The 24,880-nt window shown below is 47.1% G+C and overlaps 1 protein-coding gene and 8 non-coding genes across 9 annotated transcripts in view; 8 read left to right on the top strand and 1 right to left on the bottom strand.

The window, feature by feature from the left end:
• The window catches only part of LOC135821038 (spectrin beta chain-like), a 181,080-nt gene that overhangs the window by 23,801 nt on the left and 132,399 nt on the right, over window positions 1-24,880 (top strand). The window contains exons 13-23 of the mRNA XM_065334099.1: window positions 1,476-1,614; window positions 5,169-5,474; window positions 5,715-5,804; window positions 11,396-11,596; window positions 14,071-14,166; window positions 14,777-14,893; window positions 15,208-15,405; window positions 20,562-20,720; window positions 21,265-21,466; window positions 22,380-22,474; window positions 22,944-23,030. Of these exons, the coding sequence (XP_065190171.1) occupies window positions 1,476-1,614; window positions 5,169-5,474; window positions 5,715-5,804; window positions 11,396-11,596; window positions 14,071-14,166; window positions 14,777-14,893; window positions 15,208-15,405; window positions 20,562-20,720; window positions 21,265-21,466; window positions 22,380-22,474; window positions 22,944-23,030 (1,690 nt within the window). The remainder of the gene's footprint in view (window positions 1-1,475; window positions 1,615-5,168; window positions 5,475-5,714; window positions 5,805-11,395; window positions 11,597-14,070; window positions 14,167-14,776; window positions 14,894-15,207; window positions 15,406-20,561; window positions 20,721-21,264; window positions 21,467-22,379; window positions 22,475-22,943; window positions 23,031-24,880) is intronic.
• Window positions 2,022-2,103, top strand: Trnal-uag (transfer RNA leucine (anticodon UAG)). The gene has a single exon. It is a non-coding gene; the product is annotated as a tRNA-Leu (tRNA).
• Window positions 3,315-3,396, top strand: Trnal-aag (transfer RNA leucine (anticodon AAG)). The gene has a single exon. It is a non-coding gene; the product is annotated as a tRNA-Leu (tRNA).
• Window positions 6,953-7,034, top strand: Trnal-uag (transfer RNA leucine (anticodon UAG)). Its single transcript has one exon. It is a non-coding gene; the product is annotated as a tRNA-Leu (tRNA).
• Window positions 7,110-7,191, top strand: Trnal-aag (transfer RNA leucine (anticodon AAG)). The gene has a single exon. It is a non-coding gene; the product is annotated as a tRNA-Leu (tRNA).
• On the top strand, window positions 9,637-9,709 carry Trnak-cuu (transfer RNA lysine (anticodon CUU)). Its single transcript has one exon. It is a non-coding gene; the product is annotated as a tRNA-Lys (tRNA).
• Window positions 13,538-13,609, top strand: Trnae-uuc (transfer RNA glutamic acid (anticodon UUC)). The gene has a single exon. It is a non-coding gene; the product is annotated as a tRNA-Glu (tRNA).
• Trnan-guu (transfer RNA asparagine (anticodon GUU)) lies at window positions 13,674-13,747 on the bottom strand. Its single transcript has one exon. It is a non-coding gene; the product is annotated as a tRNA-Asn (tRNA).
• Trnal-aag (transfer RNA leucine (anticodon AAG)) lies at window positions 15,612-15,693 on the top strand. The gene has a single exon. It is a non-coding gene; the product is annotated as a tRNA-Leu (tRNA).

Below are 24,880 nucleotides of genomic sequence, written 5' to 3'. Positions count from 1 at the left end.
GCATGTACAGCTACACGTGTATGTACAGTACTGTAGTATAACTATAGTATACAGTACCCAGTACATTGCATTGCATGCACAGCTCTGCGTGCATGTACAGTACAGTAGTATAACTATAGTGTACAGTACCCAGTGCATTGCATTGCATGTACAGCTCTGCGTGTATGTACAGTACAGTAGTATAACTATAACTATAGTATACAGTGCGCTAGTGCCCAGTGCTAACCATATACGTACCTGTAGTAGCACGGCATGATGTGAACATTAGAGAGGTTTAGCATAACGAAATTTGTCTGAACTTTCGTTAGATTTTGAAGCCCGGGAACGAGTAACGAAACTTGCAACGAACTTCGGGACACACACTCGCGGAAAACATCAATCCAACGAAGTTTGGTCTGTCGACTTTTCGTACCGCGATCACATGAGAATTTATCCTTTCCTTTCGACATTTTTTCTGAGGTTCTTGTTTTCACGACCAGAATGTCTAAGCCGAACTCAAATCCTGCAGTTTCTGCAGCTGCTGTTACCTCTGGTGATCAGGAGGGACGACGACTTACGTGGGATACGCAGATGGATCTCATGATGCTCCGCCTTGTGAGGTCGATGCCGAATTGTTTGCGGAAATCACGCACGAATGAAGAAGCAGCTCTGCTGCTTTCCCAGAGCGATGAGAGATTTGCTGGGCTGAAAAAGAAAGGGCTTGTGCCAGTTGTGGATCGGCTTCATCTCCTGCTCAAGAAGCATTCGAGTGGTGAGGCCGCCAGTTTACGAAAGTCGGGGAGTGACGAGGATTACTATTTTTGTATTTCGCGGGGATTTCCGCGACATCCACGGTATCCACTAGCAACACCGAAGTTCGTGGCGAACATTCTGCTAAACAAAAATTCAGCGAATTTCGGTCGGCTTTTTCGTACAGCGGCATAACGAAAATGAACAACGAATTTCGTTGTGCTAAACCTCTCTATTAGTTTAATTTCACTTATCCGAAATAGCGCCCGGGCCCACATTTGTGCCCAGGCCCAAATTGACGCCTATGTACTTCATTGCGGGATTTTATGGCACTGCACCTGACGGCTCCGCCACCGTGATCTCTCTGTGCTGTGGGTCTGAGGTACCCCTGAGTGGAATGACCAAGAGGCGCACGTACCGGTATACAGTCGACTCCACTTATAACAAACTCGCATATAGCGAATTCGTGATATACCGAACTGCTGTCCATGTCCCAGTTTGAACCCACCGTGTGGGTGCATTTCTGTTATAACGAACTTTGGCTATAAAGAACTGATTCTCCTGCACGATTAGGTTTCTTATATCAGGAGTCGACTGTACTTTGTGCCAACGGGCTTGGGATAACTAACACGTAGGGATGATCAGCCAGCCACGACACTATCACCAAATGTCTCCTGCTCCTTCTCTGTTTTTTACTCGTTCGTTTTCCCGTTTCCTGTTTCCGTCCTGTCCATCTCTGTGTGCAGTGCTGGCAATGTGAAGCGTGAGTGGGAGCGTCTCAAGGTCCACCTTGACGCCCTACAGAGTGCCCTGGCAGACACCAGAGAGCTGACCATGATCTTCAAGGAGATGGATGAGCTGATGAAGGAAATGGTGCTGCTGGAGGTAGGGAACACAGTTATGTACAGTCTCCATTCATCCATAACTGGCAAGTTACTGGTGGATATACTAAACAACTGTATGTCCTGCATTGTGCGACCTGTTCAATTCTTCCCTGCCACTTTTGAGACCGGAAAAGTTAGGGAGTTCGAAATTCGGCTAGGTTTTATGAAATTAGGACAGGTAAACCATGGGAAAATGCGTGGAGAACCAGATCCCAAAGACCCAAACCCAGATTTTTCGAATTTGAAGTGGAGTTTCGAGCCTTAGTTTAGCCAGAATCAGGTTTTGAAAAGCCATCGGGACAGTTCTATCTTATTAGACCGTATCATAGGTTTGTTCCATTCAGCCTTGAAATTGAGCGGGGGTTCTGGAATAATTTGTGCCCTCAGTTTCCTTTGTGTGTTGTATCAGGTAGCGTGGCCGAGTGGTCTAAGGCGCTGGATTTAGGCTCCAGTCTCTCCGGAGGCGTGGGTTCGAATCCCACCGCTGCCAGGATTCATTTTTTTGCTCTACTAGTTTACCGGTAATTTTTTTAACCGGTTCGCGCTCTCCGCCTTCTCCGTGAAAAAGTAAGAAAAATGCGCACGTTCGGGCTCTCCACCTTCTCCGTGAAATGCACAATAAATAACCAACAGCTCAAAGGTCCGCACTAAAGACTACAAATGACGGGAAGTACCAGCTTTGGCAGCAACTAGGGAGGCAGAAGAAGAGCCAGGTGCATGCACAGCGAAAACAGAGCAGCTACCACGCAGGCATATGACACTTGCTCTGAGCAAAGCTAAGGCGGATGAATGCCATGACAACCGAATACGGTTCGCTGCTTTTCTCAGCAATGAGGGATGCAATACGCTTGTAAAGTGAGGCAGATTGCTTACCCGTGCCACCGGTTGTCGAGAAGACCAAAGGGACAGATGAAGCATGCTCGATCTCTCGCAGCCTCTCTTCGTACGACCTCTTCTTCACTTTCTCATGGCGAACGTAGGTGGCAGAAATGGAGGAGGACTGGTTCGAAGACGCAAAAGGGTTGAAAACCCGGACGTCGAAGAAGATGCGTTCGAACCGCCCTCCCCACACTCCATTTGCTGCTACATCCAAGCGAGCCTTTAGGGTTTTACGTCGGGCCCTAGACGACGGCTACTTTGGCCAACCGGACAACAAAGAAGTTGAGACCAAAGAGAATGATTTATTTTCTTGCGCATGCTTGTATGTATGAAGTGACGTAATAGGAGTCAGGCCGCTACAAGCCTGGTCGTCGCGGATGGCGGTGCGATAGCGAAGCTGCTCCCCACTCAGAGGCTCGAGATGAGGCTCCACAGATACATTGGTGGCAACACGCTTCAAGAAACCCAGCGGTCACATCACGGATCGCGTTGTGCCTGATGGTAGGGTAGCCGCCGGTGGGGCACGACAGGGCATGGGCCGCTGTAAACTGGCTTCCACAAACGCACCCTGCTGCCTGATGGTTGTCAGCTGTACCTTAGATGAACTCCATCGCGAAACTCCGCTTTGGAGAGGGAAAATCCATGGCGCTTTAAGGGCCTGCAGGTCAGCCAACTGGAAGCGCCCTACTCCGCAGCCAGGTCAATTACACGCTACTTGGCCTCCGGCAGACTGGAGCGGAGCAGCAGGGCTTGGGCTTTGACAGCATTCTGTGCTGTTGTAATACTTCTTGGATGTAGTCCTCAACTAATTAAACTGTCACAGGTAGCGTGGCCGAGTGGTCTAAGGCGCTGGATTAAGGCTCCAGTCTCTCCGGAGGCGTGGGTTCGAATCCCACCGCTGCCAGCCTTCTTTTTTTTCACTGCATTTTATCCGCTTCCAGGTTGCTTTTTTTTCACTGCGCTTTTATTTATCGGATGAAATGAGTTTCGCCAAGAGTGCATAAACAAGAGTATGCAACTGTGGTTATGGCCCAGTGCGCGGCGCGCTGCCTTCATTACGTAACTTGCCTTCATCACGCTCTGAAAGCATGCATTCAAACTCACAATTTCTCGTACGAGCCCATCCGTTTTTGCTCGATTCGTTCCAGTAGCTACGCGATCTCTGAGTTATGGCGCGTGAACTCCAGTTCCGTACGAAAGTTCATTTCAAACCAGAGGGAAAGCGCGGTGTTTGATTTTCCGCAGTGCGCGGACTGCAGCTGAATGATGTAATGAAGGCAGCGCGCCGCGCATCTGGCCCATAGAAAAGAGATCACAGTTGCATACTCTTGGGTTATGGACTCTTGGTTTCGTCAAGAGTACATGAAACCAAGAGTGTGCAGCTCGGATGGGTTGCTGTCACAGTGAAATTCTGTGATTACATCATTTTAGTGAAGTAGTGCGTACAAGCAGGATTCCAGCAGGTCTCTTTCTGCACGACTGCAGCTCAGTTGTATGCACTACGCCACTTCCCGTCTCAGATCTGCACCAAATATGATGTAATCACGGAATTTCGCCGTGACAGACACCCATAGTAGAAAAGGCCCCAAGCTGCACGCTCTGGTTTTCATGTACTCTTGCTTTCAGAGAGTTTTTTTTAGCATTATGAAATTTGCATCTTGAAACTCGGGTACTGTATTGAGCTCGGGTATTGAGCCAAACTCGGGTATTGAGCAATAAATTTGTATCTAAAAAGGCGACGTGGAGACAATAATCTTAATAATGCAATGAATATAACTAAATGCGCACTCATATCACAACCATGGGGACGAATCATGTACATGTATTCCAGAACGTTTTCTTGTCACAATTATCAATGGAATTCGTGACTAAAGAGAATGATGAAACTACAATATGTCACCGCACTTACGCTATTCCAGTAAATTCGCACTCACACACACTTGCACATGCATGTCCATTGTCACACTGCACTTGCTGAATTTCCTATCATTTCTCACCTCACCTATAGTTTATTACCTGTGCACATTGTTCCTAGGTTTGTGCTATTTTTCTTACTATGCTTGTATCCTCGCTGTTCCACTCCAAGTGTATAAATCCTATTGTAGTTTCATCATTCTCTTTAGTCACGAATTCCATTGATAATTGTGACAAGAAAACGTTCTGGAATACATGTACATGATTCGTCCCCATGGTTGTGATATGAGTGCGCATTTAGTTATATTCATTGCATTATTAAAATTTGTATCTGTTCAACATTAAATTTTTGGATGTGTTCTTGATTGAGAGGTGTCCACCAAGGGGACGCTCTACTCTGTTCGTCAGAAACCAACCATGGGTGTACATTTCACGGCGGCTGCTCATCTCATCCTTCTTTGCCTCTCCCATTGTGTGATGTGTGATGTGTATGTACATGAGTGCCTGCACATGTGTGTGTGTGTGTGTGTGTGTGTGTGTGTGTGTGTGCACGTGTATCTGTGTGTGCACGTGTGTGTATGTGTGTGTGTGTGCGCATGTGTGTGTGTGTGTGTGTGTGTGTGTGTGTGTGTGTGTGTGTGTGTGTGCACACGTGTGCATGTGTGTGTGTGTGTGTGTGTGTGTGTGTGTGTGTGTGCTCGTGTGCGTGCGTTTGGCGTGCATGCATCTGGCGTGCATGTGTGTGTGTGTGCATATGTTCAGGCTACGTTCAAAGGTGACGACCTGGGCAAGCACTTAACCGGCGTCACAGACCTGCTGGAGAAACACGGCATTGCCGAGTCTGGCGTTTCGCTACACGCCGAACGCTGCAAGCAGCTGATCGCGCAGAGCCAGAAGTTCGTCGACACGGAAGACGAGAAGGACGTGGCCACCATCAACATTCTGCAGAAGCAGCAGGCGCTGCAGGCGGCCTGCGACTCTCTCCTCTCGTCCTCATCCACCCGCCGGGCCCGCCTGGAGGCTTCGCACTCGCTGCAGCAGTTCCTGTCCAGCGTACAGGAGGAAGAGGTGAGGCCGGTTACAAAAGCATGTCACATGACTGCATCGTGGATTACAGCCAGCAGCTGCAGCAGCAGCCTTACAGAGCATGCAGTATCCTCCTGTCCAAACACGAGTCTTAGTTATGTTTCCATAGTTACGGTATTTGCCGTGCTTGCTACATGTGCTGTATTTGGCGGAGCATTGTGTGCACTATTCTACTCTCTCCGGAGTCCTGGTGGCATTCCTGTTCTTGGTTTGTTGGTTTAGGTGTGGATGAAAGAAGCGGAGCAGCTGGCCACAATGGCCGACACAGGGCATGATCTGAACAGCACACGACACTTGCTTGCTAAGCATAAGGTGAGTGGACTCCCCGTGAGACTGTCTGTTGTCTGCGATTTTAGGAGATGATTAATGGGACATATGCATCAATTTCCCGCCATTAGGTTTTGCGGGGCAAGTCCACTACAAACGTACACTCTGTGATACCAGCTCTGCATAAAAGTCTTATTGAAAGATCATGACGTTTGTAAGGTCATACTCATAAATGCACTAGAATGGGTTGTACCTGCCAAAGTATGGAGCAACTTGCCCCGCAAAAAGGTGAAGGCCATCTTTGGCGCATACCTCCCATCGGCTGCAGTGGAGGCTCCGGATATTGATTACTGTATATTCTCCATGAGAAGCACCGTGCGAGACTGTGCCAGTATTGTTTCGGAAGGTCCTCTTAGTGCGCTAGTATTAGAGACTACGCTTGTACTTCCTCCGCCCAGGCAAAATTTTCGCTTATCTCCTTCAGCCCAATGACAGGTGTCTGACAGCCATTTTTGCATCTTGTGCACTTCACCATCACACAAATCTGCTGGTTCAGGCGTACCAGTTCCAAACAAGTCGGCGAAGTCGGCAAAGAGTAAAGAAACACCTAGAGAAGAGCGGCTGGTATTCATTAATTTACTGTTACTCTGGCCAATTTACCACCAGGCTCTGTCGAGTCTGACTCTTTAACTTAAGCCAGCGATGTGATGTCCTATGGCCGTGATTATCTTTTCCATTCTCCAACCAAGAGTACCATATTACCTCCATTACAAGCGCAGTCTCTTGTAGAAGCCTAGTCTCTATTATACGGTATATAAGCTCCCAAGAGTGTGCAACTCTGGGTACAGGGTCTCCGACGGCGAAAACGCACATCGCATGTTCAAAGTACGATTTATACTACGTGCAACGAAGGCTAGCGTGCGCTCAGGCCGAATATCTGCCATGATTATGCTGATGACTCGCATAGGCTGATTGGGATTCTGTCAGGGAGTGGTATTTTTCCAACTCTACTTGTCGCTAAAAATGGGCTGGGATTCCTGGGAACGTACACGGTACAGCAGGAACGCTACACCACGTCATGTGAGTTTTCACAGTCGGCTGACCCCACAGCAAGGGCATCGGGAGTTGCACACTCTTGGAAGCTTACATACTCTTGCTCCAACAGATAACATTCATAACTGTTTCTTGTGCCTGGTAGCGTGGCCGAGTGGTCTAAGGCGCTGGATTTAGGCTCCAGTCTCTCCGGAGGCGTGGGTTCGAATCCCACCGCTGCCAAGATTGATTTTTTTCTTCTTCATGTGAGATTTTGTTGATAGAATTCCGCATGCTACGTTTTACATAAATGTGTTAGGTAGCGTGGCCGAGTGGTCTAAGGGGCTGGATTAAGGCTCCAGTCTCTCCGGAGGCGTGGGTTCGAATCCCACCGCTGCCAACCAAACTTTTTTTCTTTGTTTTCAATGCGTTTGTATGAACATAGGAATATCACGTTCGCCTAACACGCGAAAGGTCCCCGGTTCGATCCCGGGTGGAAACAGCCAATTTTTTTTCTTCGAATGATATATGAGCCCCAGCCAGCAGAAACCTGAACATGTGTAATTTTTCAAAAATTATTTTTTCGCTCGAAATTGATTCTACACTAGTATTAATCATTCAAGTTATCAAGTTTGGTGACAATCTGATGAGCAAAAGCATGGAAAATAGAGTTTGAAGTCACACAGGTCAAGATTCGGTACAGTTGGCGCAGCATCCATGCCCAGTAACTCCATGCAAGTTGATCCTACAGTTTCTGATTGTAATGTGGGACAGGTACATGTAAGTAAATATAATGCAAGTCAGGCTTGCCCTCTTGGTGCGGCAGGCATGAGTAGTTCAGAAGTGTGACGATATTCCGTATACACCACTACCTTCTTTACAACACCAGAGTGCAAAACGATGATTGGTGGCTGGCCTTCCAAATTGTGTTCAGGGACCTCTGTGCTGGCAGTTTGAGCGTTGTCCCAAAGCTTGCCATACTGATAGATGTACTGACCAATACCACTGACATCCACTCCCTTGCACACTTTTACTCAGACCATGATTTCAGCATAATTGTATTTCAATGATATGAGCGAATATTCGCGTTTTGTAGCACGTGAAGATGTTGCCCCAAAGCGTTCAGCCGGTTTGACTTTTTAGGGATCGCCTTTTTCAGCACAGGCAGCAGCCAGCTTGGCGTCGTCTGGCAAGGTAGAGTACTGATAATACTACGCTCTGTTTTGCGCCGTGAGAAGCCCTCCATCAGTGTCTGCAACATCATTGGTGTCGATGTAGAAATACGGATCGCTCAGCGGGTCGACATTCAGCTTCTCCTCGCAGTCGATATTACTCCAGCACTGACTATCGTCGCCATCAGTATCCAGTGTCGATTTTATGAGGGCTCTTCATTGCTATGCATATGAGACTTGCCACTGCTGGACAAACTCAGCGAGATCGCCACCAAAGAAATAATTCCGATCGCGAACTAACTTTCAGCGCCGCTTCGTACAGGGAGTCTCATGCTGACAACTCTGGACCTAAGGCTAAGTCCTTGTCGCGACACCTGTCGCCATCGCTGTGTCTAAACTCAACCTCCGTGTGATGAGCTCTCCTCTAGCGCTGAAATCAATTGACCAGAGACATTTGAAGACACTCGAAACTCCTTTGACAACAAAGACACCCACTCGATCGAAAAAGAATCTTCAAAAGCCAGCTCACTGCGCGTCCCAAACTTTGACGTCACATTTTGATGATTGATATCAAGTACACAAGTGCTGGTTTTCGCTGGCCGGGACTCATATTCAGTCAATGAAGTTCCAGAAAATTCCAGGAAAGTGTTCTTTTCTGTTTCATTGACGTGTCCAAGCTGACAAAGAATTATCCGCAAGTAGTGGTCTGCTATCAAGGTTTTTTTTTCAAAATTATTTCATTTTCATGATGTAACCAGTCCCGCTGCAATCCGGTTGCCGAAAGTATTTTCTGAAACATGAATTGGCCACGGTGGAAGTCTGCGTACCGTAAAAAAAATGATATGACCAGATGTGTACTCACATCGGACGCAAAGGTCTATTTTACTGGAACTTCAAATTTCATGCATCCTGGCGATCATCAGACATCGGCATTTGCCGGAGTGTTTCCAGATACATGTGTTCAAGATACAAGGTTATTTGTGTGCAGTGTGGTTTGTGGTACGCTGTACAGTCAGATGCATTACATTGTGAACGGTGACATGGTTCTGAAAGCGAGTCGTGCCGCAGGTTTGTGTGGACTTGCACCGTGACTCTGTAGATCTCTGTACTCTTGTTGGTTCATGATACGGGAACAGGGGCAGGGGGGGGGGGAACCGGTCTGGTTGGTCCGGTCGTGGCGCGACTAACTGTTTTGGCCAGGCCATCAATGCCTGTTTACTGCCGAGGACCGTACCCTTCATATCATACACAACGTATGACGTACCCTTCATATCATACACAACGTATGAAAGGCATATGGTATGGCCGGACCAGTCGAAAACGGCTTCCGCCGGTCGTGGGGAAAGTTGGCGGACTCTGTGTTAGCCGTATGCAAGTACTTTGAAGTACAGTGAGACCTTGCTTTCCGATCACATCAGTTAACCGACTCCCTCACCGATCACTTTTTCCTCGGCCCTGCATTTTTTTAAATAAGCGCTCATGCAGGATGGTCATTGTCACCAATTAGACCGCCTCGGAAATCACTCTGCCCCGCCCGAATGGCGTTCAGAATTCCAAATGCTCCGCTGTAGTTTATGTTTTATGATTTTTTTGTGTACGGAGAGTCGGTCCGTCCCCGCTGTTTTTGTATTGGTGACAATTGAGGGACTATACTAAACATGTTACAATGTGCAGCCCGGCTAGCTCAGTCGGTAGAGCATGAGACTCTTAATCTCAGGGTCGTGGGTTCGAGCCCCACGTTGGGCGCTTTCTTTTTTTCTCCATAATGTTTTTTATTTACCTGGATAGCAGCTGCTTGCCTTGCAACAGGTCGGAATTTTGTATTTTGGTGCAGCCACTCTGGTCAGAGACAATAGAGAGGTTCCGGGGTACGATTTTCCGTGCCAAAATCCGTATGGGCGCTACGGATTTTTTCCAGGCGTGCTCCATACGATTTTTCGGCACGGAGAATCCGTGTGGACTGGCTTTCATACGAACCATGTTTCGTATGGAGATTTTGCGTCATCGGGTGCAGAAAGATTTTTCGCGAACAAATTTGGTACGAGAAACATCGATTTTCCGCGAGAAGTTTTGATTTCGGTACAATCTTTCAAAATAAAAGGCATAGCGCGGGAATGTGACGTGTTTGCGATCGTAACCTGGACAATGACGGCAAACACATAAGTTCCGTACTCCGGAACATTTCACTGCTCGAAAGAGACAATAGAGAGGTTCCGCAGTACGATTTTTCGTGCCAAAATCCGTAGAGGTGCTACGGATTTGTTATACGTCGTTTTCGAGCAGTGAAATGTTCCGGAGTACGGAACTTCTGTGTTTGCCATCATTGCCTAGGTTACGATCGCAAACACGTCACATTCCCGCGCTATGCCTTTTTATTTTGAAAATTTGTACCGAAATCAAAACTTCCCGCGGAAAACCCATGTTTCTCGTACCAAATTTGTACGCGAAAAATCTTTCTGCACCCGATGACGCAAAATCTCCATACGAAACATGGTTCGTGTGAAAGCCAGTCCGTGCCGAAAAATCGTATGGAGCACGCCTGGAAAAAATCCGTAGCGCCCACACGGATTTTGGCACGGAAAATCGTACCCCGGAACCTCTCTATTGTCCAGTTGCGCTCTGTGAAATCCAACCCAGAGTGCGTTTTGGCGAGCTTATATCACGATGGATACTCACGGCACGACACTCACGGTACCGTAGTGGAAATCGGCCCTAAAGGAGGAGCACGGCTGAAATTCGGAAGACGTGGAAGTTCTGGCTTCTTTCGGCAACTATTCGACCAAGAAGACTGTTGTAGGTCCACTCCATTCCAATTTGGGAAAAAAGGGAAGAAAAAGAATGCGCCCAACGTGGGGCTCGAACCCACGACCCTGAGATTAAGAGTCTCATGCTCTACCGAATGAGCTAGCCGGGCTGCATGGCACTTTGTCGCCCGCTGTCCTTGATGACATTTGATTGTTGTAGCCGGGGAAGTTTGTGAACATGCTCCGAAGAGAGAGGAGAATAATGCCAGGTCATGTGCAGAGGACCTATGTCTGCTCGGTTACCAGGCAGTGCTTGCTCTGCAACTATTGCCGCATTTTCCAAAGTATAAGCCGCACTGAACTACAGTAAAACCTGTCAAGGCGACCACCTGTCCTAGACGACCACTGAAACCAGGACCGAGGGATGCTATTTCCAGTCAAATGACCCTGGATAGGGAGACCACCTGGTAACAGAGACCACATTGTGAAAGTCCCTTGAGCGGTCGTCTTAGACAGGTTTCACTGTATGAGCCGCACCCACATTTGTTGTGACGAAACGCGTACATCCAGCCTGCATTTCACGGAATACGGTAATTGATTTATTACCGGTACTGCTGCTGTTTCTTTATCGATCTTTGTTGTTTGACGGTACCTGGTTGTGTTTGTACGTGTTCTGTTGTGTGTGCAGACTCTGGAGGCTGAGACAGCCGGTCATGAGTCCAGAGTCCACTCTCTGGCCTCCACTGCCAAGCAGCTGTGCAACGACGGGCACTATGCCAACAAGACGATCACGCAGCGCAGTCAGCAGCTGCAGGACAAGTGGCAGCGCTTGAAGCAGCTGTCGGCCGCGCGACGTCAGCGTCTAGAGGAGGCCGTCCAGGCTCAGCAGGTATGCTTTCTCCCGATCCAGTGCAGCCAGTTCACAATGAATGCAATGTTCGAAAAAATGTAATGAAAACGAATAATACACAATATAGTGGAAGGAAAGAGGAGCAAAGAGCTACAAGTTACGCTATAATATCCACAAACACCACCAGTTACTCTTTGGTCCTCTTTTCTTCTTATAAATTAATCCTTGGCTCTCCACCCAAAGTCTTACAATACAGTGGAGATTGGATATAACGACACTCCTTCGGGACAGAACAAAATGTCACTATATTCGATCTGTCGCTAAACCCGATCTTCGCAAAGGACTTACGAAACGACTTGGGCAACAGAATTGTGTCACTCAGCTCAACCTGTCGTTATATGCAAGGTCGTTCTATCCGATCTCCACCATACAACCTGAATTGATCAAGTTGAACCTCGATATCTGGAACACAAGAACTGCGCAATAAATGCAAGCGAGCAATTTTAATGATGATGAGAACTAATAATTCCGGAATCACTCGGTAAAACACCTCTGCAACAAAACAAACAAAAACGCTAAAATATGACAACCCAACGTATGCTTTCCCTCTCTCTAACTCTCTCGTTGCCGCATTGTCGCAAGACATGGCTGCTGGGTGCCTAAGTGTTCATCTGCATTACAAAATAATGATATCAGAAGGATCACTAAGGAGCCGTCCGGGGTTACCGATTGTTTTTGAGAAACGAAATTTTTTAGTATTTTTCAACTACCCTTTCTGCAGGTAAAACGCAGATCTATCAGAGATCGACAGGGTGCCTAAATCATCCAAATCCTGTCTGGAATCCTTCTTGATATCTTCGACTTTACTAGTTCGTTGACGACGAGTGTCAATACAACGATTCACATGAGCACAGCACTCGAAGTCTCGAGCCTTATCCGTTAGCTTGCAGAATTTCTTCAAGAGGAAACCGTCAAAGCAGTTACCGGAAATCTGTTGCTTCAGTGTTGCCAATCTCTTAGTCTGTTCACTGAGAATCTTATCACTTGTGGATAAACGAGACACACACCACCAGGTGACAATAGCAATGAAGGGTCATTGGCAGCAGGCGTTGAAGTCTTGGAAGAGGATGCGTCATCATCTGGCATGCGAATGCGCTTGGCTGCCAATTCACCTGTGTCGATAGCAGTGGCGGTGGCAGAACGACGCATGCCAAGGGTATGGCCACGTTGGGGAGTTTCCATAGTTGGGGGAAGAGGCTTTGAGGGAGGTCTCGAAAACCAAGATCGAGGGAGGCAGGTTCCTCCTACACAAAGCACTCATCGTTACGAAGTCATTTGTGTTGACTGACCGGTTTCGTATTGCAGAGAATAATCATCAGAGTGAGATCCAGATCTTTGGCACAGTACAAAAAGCGGTTTAGGCAACTGGGAGAATAAGGAGGTCTTGCGAGCGCAATGCGTCACTCAACCGCTTTTTCTCTCCAATGGCTCGAAGTTCGGCCGAGAGACTGTTCCACAATACGCTTCCCACAAGCTGGATTGACGATCGGCCACAAGGGCCTCTGAGGAAGGGTATTTGCAGGAGATTGAAGGAGTAATCACGAGTTATGCGGCGGTTAGACGGGCATGCAGCATCAGAATAAAGAAATTGTCAAAAAGGGGACTTGTAGCAGACTAGATATAGCGATGGACGAATACTAGTAGTTTTAGCCATTATGTGGACAAGAGGAAGGATGCGTCTATTGATCATACAGTCCGTATAAGCACATTACACATTGCCAAATATGGAATATGTGAGTAATCTATGTGAGTACATATAAGGTCTACAATGCAACACCCTACACAGCCCTACCCGTACCCAGGTGGCGGCTGCGTAGGGCATTGGTGGTACACAAATGGGCTTATTGATTCAAGTTTTGTTTTCAATGCACGGGTGGCTTATACACGTATACCATCAGTAGTAGTGGTCTTTCAGCCATCTCCCATATGGTCTAGTGGTTAGGATTTCTGGTTTTCACCCAGACGGCCCGGGTTCAATTCCCGGTGTGGGAACAGCTTACTTTTTTCTTCTTCTTTGAAGCTATTTTTTTGGGAAAAGAATGCAAAAAGCAAAGGTCGTCCCCGGGTGGGCTTGAACCACCAACCTTTCGGTTAACAGCCGAACGCGCTAACCGATTGCGCCACGGAGACACGTTGTTTTGCAATGCGGCAGTTGTCCTTTTTCCGTTCAATTGTTGGCTATCTTGCAGAGACTCTTCTTCTCACTATCACATGATAACCATGGCTGGCAAAGACGTTGGTAGTGATAGTCAGCAAGCCGACTAGTGCATGTATTGCAAACACTATTTCATTGTGTGTCGTTATAGCGAATCTCCACTGTCCTAATATTTTGTTGCTATGCGTATGTTGTGTGTGTGTGTGTGTGTGTGTGTGTGTGTGTGTGTTTGTGTGTGTGTGTGTGTGTGTGCGCGTGTGTGCGTGTGTGCGTGCGTGCGTGTGCGTGTGTGTATTAGTATTATGCTGATAGCAACGAGGCAGAGTACTGGATGAAGGAGAAGGAGCAACTAGCCAGCAGTGACGACTATGGCCATGATGAAATTAGCGTACAGGTAGGGACCAACCCGGCGTGCGTGCATGTGATCGCTTCGCGACATTGTCGGCCCAGCCAATAATCGACTCGTTGTGTTGGTCTCAGTGGCATTGATTCCGGTTATGCCTTTGTCCTGTGTTGTCTCTTGTTATCCCCCGTTGTCTCTCGCTGTCTCTTGTTGTCTTCCGTTGTCTTCCGCTGTCTCTCGTTATCCCCCGTTGTCTCTTGTTGTCTCTCGTTATCCCCCGTTGTCTCTTGTTGTCTCTTGTTATCCCCCGTTGTCTTCTGTTGTCTTCCGTTGTTTTCCGTTGTCTCATGTTGTCTTCCGTTGTCTCATGTTGTCTTCCGTTGTCTCATGTTGTCTGTTGTTGTCTGTTGTTGTCTCCCGTTGTCTTCCTTTGTCTCCCGTTGTCTTCTGTTGTCTCATGTTGTCTTCCGTTCTCATGTTGTCTCCCGTTCTCATGTTGTCTCATGTTGTCTTCCGTTGTCTGTTGTTGTCTCATGTTGTCTGTTGTTGTCTGTTGTTGTCTGTTGTTATCTGTTGTTGTCTCCCGTTGTCTTCTGCTTCTGTCTTCTCCATTGTTTTCTCCTCTTTCCTCTTGTTGCCTTGCGTTTTCTCTCCTACCTAGTCTCTGCTGCATGGACACGAGCGTCTGGAGGAAGCTGTCAAAGTGTATGCAACCGAGATCACCCGACTCAAGGAGCACAGTCGCAAGCTTGTCAGCAATTTGGTTGCGTCAGAGGTTGTAAGTCGGTCACTAAGTCCCCCCCCCCCCCATCCCTCCCCTGGTGATTGGCTTGCTGTTTTGGCTCACTCTGCGTGAATATTACTGTAAGACATATTTTTAACTTGAATTAAAGTTAGTGATCTCCGGGTTTTTGTGGGTTAGCAAGGTGAACTTCTAACGGATTCTGTCTCAAAACCGGCAAACGACTGTACATGTACATATCGTTTCGCGCATAACGACTGTGTTTGTGGGTGGGTGTGCATGACCGTGTATGTGTGCACACATGCTTGCGTTTGCTAACGCACATGTGCGTTTGTGTCCGTTTTATCCAGGATGGTCCTGGCCAGTCTCTTCTCCAGTCTCCCAGTGCTGAAGGCCCTGCTGAGATGGTGGATGTTGAAGTGGAGTACGAGGAAGACGAGACAGTCACGGAGGATGTGGAGGTGGAGACGGTCGAGGAGCTGTCCATACCGCAGGTTCAGGCAATGTACAAGTACGAAGGCAAGAACTACAGCGCTGCCAAGGGAGAGGTGAGTGTGCGCATACAGACATGCGTATGCATGTTTGTGTGTATGCCCTTATGTGTGCATAAGAATGCAAGCAAGCACATCTGCGCATGCGTGTGTGTGTGTGTGTGTGTGTGTGTGTGTGCATGGTGTCGAGTTCACATCTCGCGATAAAGCTATTTTGTTGAGGATTTGATAATTTGTATACGGACAGAGCATAGTATGTGCTGGGTAGCGTGGCCGAGTGGTCTAAGGCGCTGGATTAAGGCTCCAGTCTCTCCGGAGGCGTGGGTTCGAATCCCACCGCTGCCAGAATTTCTTTTTTTTTTAGTCTGTAAATGTCCCGCCTCCCTCTGCAGGGTTTGTGTTGTTTTCCCCGGCAAAGGAATGTCCTTCATTGGTCTACTGTACATTGGTCTACTGTACATTGGTCTACTGTACATTGGTCTACTGTACATTGGTCTACTGTACATTGGTCTACTGTACATTGGTCTACTGTACATTGGTCTACTGTACATTGGTCTACTGTACATTGGTCTACTGTACATTGGTCTACTGTACATTGGTCTACTGTACATTGGTCTACTGTACATTGGTCTACTGTACATTGGTCTACTGTACATTGGTCTACTGTACATTGGTCTACTGTACATTGGTCTACTGTACATTGGTCTACTGTACATTGGTCTACTGTACATTGGTCTACTGTACATTGGTCTACTGTACATTGGTCTACTGTACATTGGTCTACTGTACATTGGTCTACTGTACATTGGTCTACTGTACATTGGTCTACTGTACATTGGTCTACTGTACATTGGTCTACTGTACATTGGTCTACTGTACATTGGTCTACTGTACATTGGTCTACTGTACATTGGTCTACTGTACATTGGTCTACTGTACATTGGTCTACTGTACATTGGTCTACTGTACATTGGTCTACTGTACATTGGTCTACTGTACATTGGTCTACTGTACAGTGGTCTACTGTACATTGGTCTACTGTACATTGGTCTACTGTACATTGGTCTACTGTACATTGGTCTACTGTACATTGGTCTACTGTACATTGGTCTACTGTACATTGGTCTACTGTACATTGGTCTACTGTACATTGGTCTACTGTACATTGGTCTACTGTACATTGGTCTACTGTACATTGGTCTACTGTACATTGGTCTACTGTACATTGGTCTACTGTACATTGGTCTACTGTACATTGGTCTACTGTACATTGGTCTACTGTACATTGGTCTACTGTACATTGGTCTACTGTACATTGGTCTACTGTACATTGGTCTACTGTACATTGGTCTACTGTACATTGGTCTACTGTACATTGGTCTACTGTACATTGGTCTACTGTACATTGGTCTACTGTACATTGGTCTACTGTACATTGGTCTACTGTACATTGGTCTACTGTACATTGGTCTACTGTACATTGGTCTACTGTACATTGGTCTACTGTACATTGGTCTACTGTACATTGGTCTACTGTACATTGGTCTACTGTACATTGGTCTACTGTACATTGGTCTACTGTACATTGGTCTACTGTACATTGGTCTACTGTACATTGGTCTACTGTACATTGGTCTACTGTACATTGGTCTACTGTACATTGGTCTACTGTACATTGGTCTACTGTACATTGGTCTACTGTACATTGGTCTACTGTACATTGGTCTACTGTACATTGGTCTACTGTACATTGGTCTACTGTACATTGGTCTACTGTACATTGGTCTACTGTACATTGGTCTACTGTACATTGGTCTACTGTACATTGGTCTACTGTACATTGGTCTACTGTACATTGGTCTACTGTACATTGGTCTACTGTACATTGGTCTACTGTACATTGGTCTACTGTACATTGGTCTACTGTACATTGGTCTACTGTACATTGGTCTACTGTACATTGGTCTACTGTACATTGGTCTACTGTACATTGGTCTACTGTACATTGGTCTACTGTACATTGGTCTACTGTACATTGGTCTACTGTACATTGGTCTACTGTACATTGGTCTACTGTACATTGGTCTACTGTACATTGGTCTACTGTACATTGGTCTACTGTACATTGGTCTACTGTACATTGGTCTACTGTACATTGGTCTACTGTACATTGGTCTACTGTACATTGGTCTACTGTACATTGGTCTACTGTACATTGGTCTACTGTACATTGGTCTACTGTACATTGGTCTACTGTACATTGGTCTACTGTACATTGGTCTACTGTACATTGGTCTACTGTACATTGGTCTACTGTACATTGGTCTACTGTACATTGGTCTACTGTACATTCAGGGCTCACAGCATCACACAAAAGCGTGGGCGCCATTTTGGACAGGCCGCTGTCACACGAGCCAGCCAGCATGCCAGAATCGTGTACATGCGATCAGGCAGATATCTCTGAAAACTTGAAAGTGGGGTGCATTCAAAATGTTCATTTGTACCAATGCTTTTGCCTAGGCCTCTGAAACTCTAGGAACATACTCTCAATACCCATTGTAAGGATTTGTCCGAGAGTTTTTTGTTTTAATCGATACGGTTTGGCGTACAGATGGAGCCAAAGTATCAGTTGGTGCGGGCGTAATTCTGATTTGGATTATTGTACTAAAATTGAAAAGTCTCTCGGAGAAGTTCTTCTAATTTTCCTACTGAAAATTTTAAGCTATTGGCCATCAAAATCGGGCCAGAGACGGGTACAAACGAACATTTCAAAGGCAACCCTATCTGCAGTGCAGCCGCGAGGAAGAACCGCGCGCGCTCCATTTGTTGTGAATGCGGAAACAACACTAGCAGCAAAGCAATTTTTTGAAATGTTTTTGCTACTCGCCTGGCGCTTCATCGCTGTGTCCTCCAGGAGTTATCATGGTTATGGCAGACCGAAGAAATGCATGGCCCGCACAACGGCGAAGCCATTGGACTTGTTCTCTTGCAACGAAACGGAGTGGCGAATCAAATAATTCACAACTCCACATCGTCACCACTGCGCTACACGGCTCTTCGCAGACCAGCCGTGTATTTACGTTTACACAACAGGACTTCACGGCGGAGAAACTAAAACTAGAACACGATGTGAGTCATTGCTCCATGCCGTCAAGGAATGCTAGTCCTTTCCCTCTCCCGTCACCCGCGCCTGTGCATCAGCGGCGTAGCTGTCCGGCTGTAGATGTTGAACTCTTTCGTCAACGACTGCAGGATTCTGCTCGGGGCTACTTTTCGCAGGACTCCGTGTGCGGACAGTCTGAATGAAGCCTTCGGCCGACAAGGCCAACACTGCTCGCGAAATAATCCACTTGGAAGGAAACAAGAACTACCGAAATGAAATAGAGATAGTGAGACAGTCTCCGGCCATCTCCTTCACCATTCACGACTCAGTCCTTGTCACAGCAACTGAGCCCAAGCAAGTCAAAATCTCCTTGCGCGACTGCGTTCTACGCCTGCGCTTAGCGGTCACGCGAGTTCGTTTCTATGGTGATCAGATCCAAGATGTCCTCCCACGTAATCGAGGTTTTGGCATGGTTGCTGTGAGCCCTGACATTGGTCTACTGTACATTGGTCTACTGTACATTGGTCTACTGTACATTGGTCTACTGTGCATTGGTCTACTGTGCATTGGTCTACTGTGCATTGGTCTACTGTGCATTGGTCTACTGTGCATTGGTCTACTGTGCATTGGTCTACTGTGCATTGGTCTACTGTACATTGGTCTACTGTACATTGGTCTACTGTACATTGGTCTACTGTACATTGGTCTACTGTACATTGGTCTACTGTACATTGGTCTACTGTACATTGGTCTACTGTACATTGGTCTACTGTACATTGGTCTACTGTACATTGGTCTACTGTACATTGGTCTACTGTACATTGGTCTACTGTACATTGGTCTACTGTACATTGGTCTACTGTACATTGGTCTACTGTACATTGGTCTACTGTACATTGGCCTACTGTACATTGGTCTACTGTACATTGGTCTACTGTACATTGGTCTACTGTACATTGGTCTACTGTACATTGGTCTACTGTACATTGGTCTACTGTACATTGGTCTACTGTACATTGGTCTACTGTACATTGGTCTACTGTACATTGGTCTACTGTACATTGGTCTACTGTACATTGGTCTACTGTACATTGGTCTACTGTACATTGGTCTACTGTACATTGGTCTACTGTACATTGGTCTACTGTACATTGGTCTACTGTACATTGGTCTACTGTACATTGGTCTACTGTACATTGGTCTACTGTACATTGGTCTACTGTACATTGGCCTACTGTACATTGGTCTACTGTACATTGGTCTACTGTACATTGGTCTACTGTACATTGGTCTACTGTACATTGGTCTACTGTACATTGGTCTACTGTACATTGGTCTACTGTACATTGGTCTACTGTACATTGGTCTACTGTACATTGGTCTACTGTACATTGGTCTACTGTACATTGGTCTACTGTACATTGGTCTACTGTACATTGGTCTACTGTACATTGGTCTACTGTACATTGGTCTACTGTACATTGGTCTACTGTACATTGGTCTACTGTACATTGGTCTACTGTACATTGGTCTACTGTACATTGGTCTACTGTACATTGGTCTACTGTACATTGGTCTACTGTACATTGGTCTACTGTACATTGGTCTACTGTACATTGGTCTACTGTACATTGGTCTACTGTACATTGGTCTACTGTACATTGGTCTACTGTACATTGGTCTACTGTACATTGGTCTACTGTACATTGGTCTACTGTACATTGGTCTACTGTACATTGGTCTACTGTACATTGGTCTACTGTACATTGGTCTACTGTACATTGGTCTACTGTGCATGCACAGTAGACACTGTTTTTATTGCACATATCAGGAGCGAGACCTACACGGTCCTAACTACACACAAGTACTGATATGAAAAATACTTCGGAGTGGGCAGCTCCCGCAGTGGTGTCTGGGCTGAATTTCAGGGTTGGGGGGGGGGGGGGGGGGTTGATGTAATCATAGTGCTGTGTAATGTGCGTACGAGCAGTTCTGCTCCTGTCCTTGGTGGTGCGGTGCTTTACTGACAAACATTATAAACGCTATATCTGCTGCCGTAAACCTGCTTTCCTTTTCTCTCCGGTGTAAATGCTAATGATAATGTTGTCAGGTGCTTGTGCTTGTGAGCAAAGCTAACAAGGATTGGTGGAGTGTACGTAATGGGAAGGGCAAGGAAGGCTTCGTTCCGGCCAACTACGTCCGCGACACCGCACCACAGGTTGTCAAGAAGCCAGTTAAGAAAGTCGAGAAGGTCACGAAGACGGTGAAGGTGAGAAACAACACTCGGGTGCAATACAATGATTGATCATAACATTCAGAAAATCTTCCAGTCTTGTTCTTTTCTAACTCGGTTCAGACCGAATGAGCTCAAAATCGGATTATAACATCAATTTGACCCAAGATAGGTTTTGAGCCTGGAAATCGGTCCGTGGATGCATGTTTTGAGCCTGACCAAATACTTAGCTCTTTTCTTTTGTGTAGTGTCATCATGCGTGTTACTGGCACTCTCTATACACGTCTACCCTTGTTTGACGAACCCGGGGGTTTCAATTTTTTGTCTTATAGAGAGTATTATCGACTATCCAGACTTGAATGTACGCATGTCAGGTGTCAGGAGATTTCTGATCGTTGTCTACGAATGAGGTTTGTCTTACAGCCGATGTCGTGCTAACAAGGGTACACCTGTATTGCGTGTGTGTGTGTGTGTGTGTGTGTGTGTGCGCGTGTGTGTGTGTGGGGGGGGGGGGGGTGCGCACGTGTGCGTGTGTGCGTGCGTGTGCGCGCGCGCGCGCGTGTGTGTGTGGCACACACAGGTCAAGAAGAAGCGTATGGAGAAGCAGAAAGCACCATCGTCATCGTCTCGCAAGACTTCCTTCCCCGGTACCAGTACCTCAACTTCTAGTTTGGCGACTGGCTCGCGTCGCAGCGGTGGTCTCTCTACGTTTTCCAGCGCTGCCAATGTTGTCTCGGGTGCAAGACGGATTGGTGCTTCGCCACGGCGACCTGCCACGCTGTGTAAGTGGGATGGGTATGTGTGTGTGTGTGTGTGTGTGTGTGTGTGTGTGTGTGTGTGTGCGTGCGTGCATGCGTGTGTGTCCCATATGGTGCAGTGGTATGTGCAGTCGATTTCCAATCGAGAGGTTGCGGGTTCAATTCCCGACGATTATGGTCGCACACGTCTTTCTTCTCTTTCTCGGACTCTTCCTGACTTTTCTTTCATTCTCCTGGGTGGTTACCAACAGCCAGTGTATGCCGGAGTATGTGGTGTGGTGTGTGTGCGTAAAAAAAATGAAAAATGAAAAATAGGGATTCACTGGCCAGAAAAAGTCACTTCAAACAGCTGTGTGGTGGATACCAGGCTAAAAATAGTGGCGGTCATTTCATCAGCCTTGCAAGCTGTTGAATGGTGTAATCCCAGCACAAGTTGCTATGTCTAACATAGCTGTTCGCTATCATCGCTTCCGTGATGGGCATGTCTGAGGTCTGAGGTGCATGCGTGCGTGCATGCGTGCGTGCATGCATGCGTGCGTACGTGCGTGCGCGTGCGTTTGTTTGCACTTGTGCGTGTGCTGTGCATGTGTATGTATGAGTGAGTAAGTGAGTGTGGGTTTGCGGGAAAACACGTGAGAGCAATGTATTTCAGCTGAGATGATGATTGACTTTAGGTTATTCAGGTAACAGTTACTAGTACTCTATTTCATCATATTACGTGTTTGTGTTTGTGTGTGCTCGCGCGCACGCGAATGTGTGTGTGTGTGCATATGTATGTGTGTGTACATGGATGTATATGTCTATATAAATGTGTGCGTTCGTGTGTGTACGTATGTGTACGCGTGTGTAAGTGTACATGTATGTTTGTACACGTGTATGTGTGTGTACGTAAACGCGTGTACATGTATGTTCCATTATGTCTGTCTGAACTGATCAGTGGGTAAGGGAGACTCCCGGTATGACAGCCATGCCATCACCAGTCGACAGCAGGCAATCAACGCTACATTTGATCGTCTTGTTCAGCAGATTGAGGTGAGAGACATGATGGTAGAGTTAACCAGGTGTCAGGTGTCCCCATTACCATTCTGTATTAGTATGGTGGCCTGACAGAAGTGAAACTTCCTAAGCTGCTTGTGTTTCTCAACTTTTTGTATAGTGGTGGTAATGCAGATATGGGAACTTTTCTTTTACTGCGCCGATCGATTTCATGGATACAACTGCCGCACTTGGACTGACCCCCATTGTTTTCAGCTAGGTGAAACACCCACCCACACATGCACACACGACATCTCACTTAGCCTCCAACTCTGAGTGGCTTCAGTGATATGTACGCCTGCGCCTGTTGCCTGAATGGTTTTAATGACCACTCGTAACGGTCAAGTGCCCTTGTTTGTGTGTGTGTGTGTGTGTGTGTGTGTGCGCGTGCGTGCGTGTGCGTGTATGCGTGCTCGCGTGCGTGCTTGTATGTGCACGCTGTGTTTGTGTTGATACTGTATGATAGGTACGTCGCAAAGCACTAGAAGATGCACTGCGTCTGTTCTCCCTGTACCGTGAGTGTGACGATGTGGAGAGCTGGATGAAAGACAAGGTAGGGTACATTTCTGTACTGCTAGTACCTGTTGTAAAGTTGACAGTAGCTCATGGTCAATCTGACCGTAGGGGCAAGAAGTATTGGAGACCTCCTGTTTCACAGAGCTCCGTATGGTGAGGGTGGTGCTCATCTACTCTTGTGTGTGTGTGTGTGTGTGTGTGTGTGTGTATGTGTGTATGTGTGTGTGTGTGTGTGTGTGTGTGTGTGTGTGTGTGTGTGTATGTGTGTGTGTGTGTGTGTGTGTGTGTGTGTGTGTGTGTGTGTGTGGTGCACTTGTGCCGCGTTCTATCGGAGACCCGTGAGAAGTTCCGGTCACACACTGCGCAATGCACAGACTTGGGCATGGTGGAGCTCGACTGAGGGGCAACCCGTACTTCCCTCCACTGTTGGCACCAGAGGGATTCCTAGATCCTGCGGAGACTCAGCTCATCAGGAAGACGGTGGGTTTACAGCCACTCAGAGACGGCTTCCCATCCAGCTCCAGCGTGGATCAGTGCAATGCCAGAACTGCCAGAGGTGGTTCCGCAGCAAGGGTGGCTACTCTGTTCATCGATGCCAGCCTGTCACGAGTTCTCCTACACCAACAGTCAGTCTGTCTGTGCCACTTTCAGCTTGTTGCCAGCAGCACTGCCCAACATGTCAGCGATGCTTCCGTTCTGCGGCCGGGTTCAAGCGTCACAACTGCAATCGTGGTGCGAGACCATCTGCTGCTGAGAGAGCAGCTCTGCCCCTCAGCTGCCCACATTGTAAACGCAATTTCCGCCGGCAGCAGGACCTAGCCAGACATTCGCGGTCCTGCTTGTGATCCGTGTCCCGTTTTCTGGTCCCCTTTCCATAGGGGTGACACTTGCCTATCTGGGCAGTCATGCTGCTAGTAGTAGTAGTAGTAGTAGTAGTAGTAGTGTGTGTGTGTGTGTGTGTGTGTGTGTGTGTGTGAGGGGGGGGGGGGGTTACGTGCGTGCGTGTTGGGTCGTTAGTGTATGTGTATGCGTGTTCATACGTTTGTGTTTGTGTGCATGTGTTGTAACTCGCTTTTCTCTACCTGCTCCCAGTCCCGTGCCATCTCCACACTTATACAAAGGGACGACGATAACTACATTTAGAAGACTGTTTATTGACACGACGACGAAACACAACTAGACATGACGAACTCAAGACGAAGACATGATGAACTCAAGACGAAGACAGCTTTTCATACCACAGCAACACGCGCATGCACCAACATGACGTACACACGACGTACACAAAATAACGTACTACAACATAACTCCCTCCCAAGAGTAGAATCGTCCTCGATTCTAATAATAAAACAGAGTAAAAAAGAGGAAAAGATCACACAAATCACTCAATCATACCACACCAGTCACACCCATAAATAAAACACCTCTGCCTGCACTGCAGATTATTAAAAAACTCTGTCCGCCCACCCAGAACACCAGCCACGATCGCTGTCACACGTGTGGGAACTGATAACCTGAAAAACTCAAACTAACTAACGTGTTACTTCACTCAACACACCACCTCACGATCACGCAAAAATTCTAAAATGTGAGAGCACAAATCATAAGAATAACAAAAAGAACAAAATCCACTGGCTCTGTGGGGGCCTCTAGTTATCCTCATAGAAGAGCAAATAAAAAAACAAACAGAACACACGCGCTGTGCGGGCGCCTCTTTACCCTCGAGGAGAGCAAATAATAAAGAACAAAATGTTGGGAGAACAGAAAATACAAAACTCATATACTCCTCACGTTCACAACAACACACGTACCCTCTCACTAACGAAACTCCTCCGCGGCGCCGTCTGCCATGTCGTCCACCATCTCCAGGAGCGCTGCTCAGCGTTG

The sequence above is a fragment of the Sycon ciliatum genome, chromosome 7 (assembly GCF_964019385.1).
Source record: "Sycon ciliatum chromosome 7, ocSycCili1.1, whole genome shotgun sequence".
NCBI classification, from domain to species: Eukaryota; Metazoa; Porifera; class Calcarea; order Leucosolenida; family Sycettidae; genus Sycon; species Sycon ciliatum.
The sequence above is the reverse complement of the archived record's forward strand: the minus strand, read 5'-3'. Positions and strand labels throughout refer to the sequence as shown.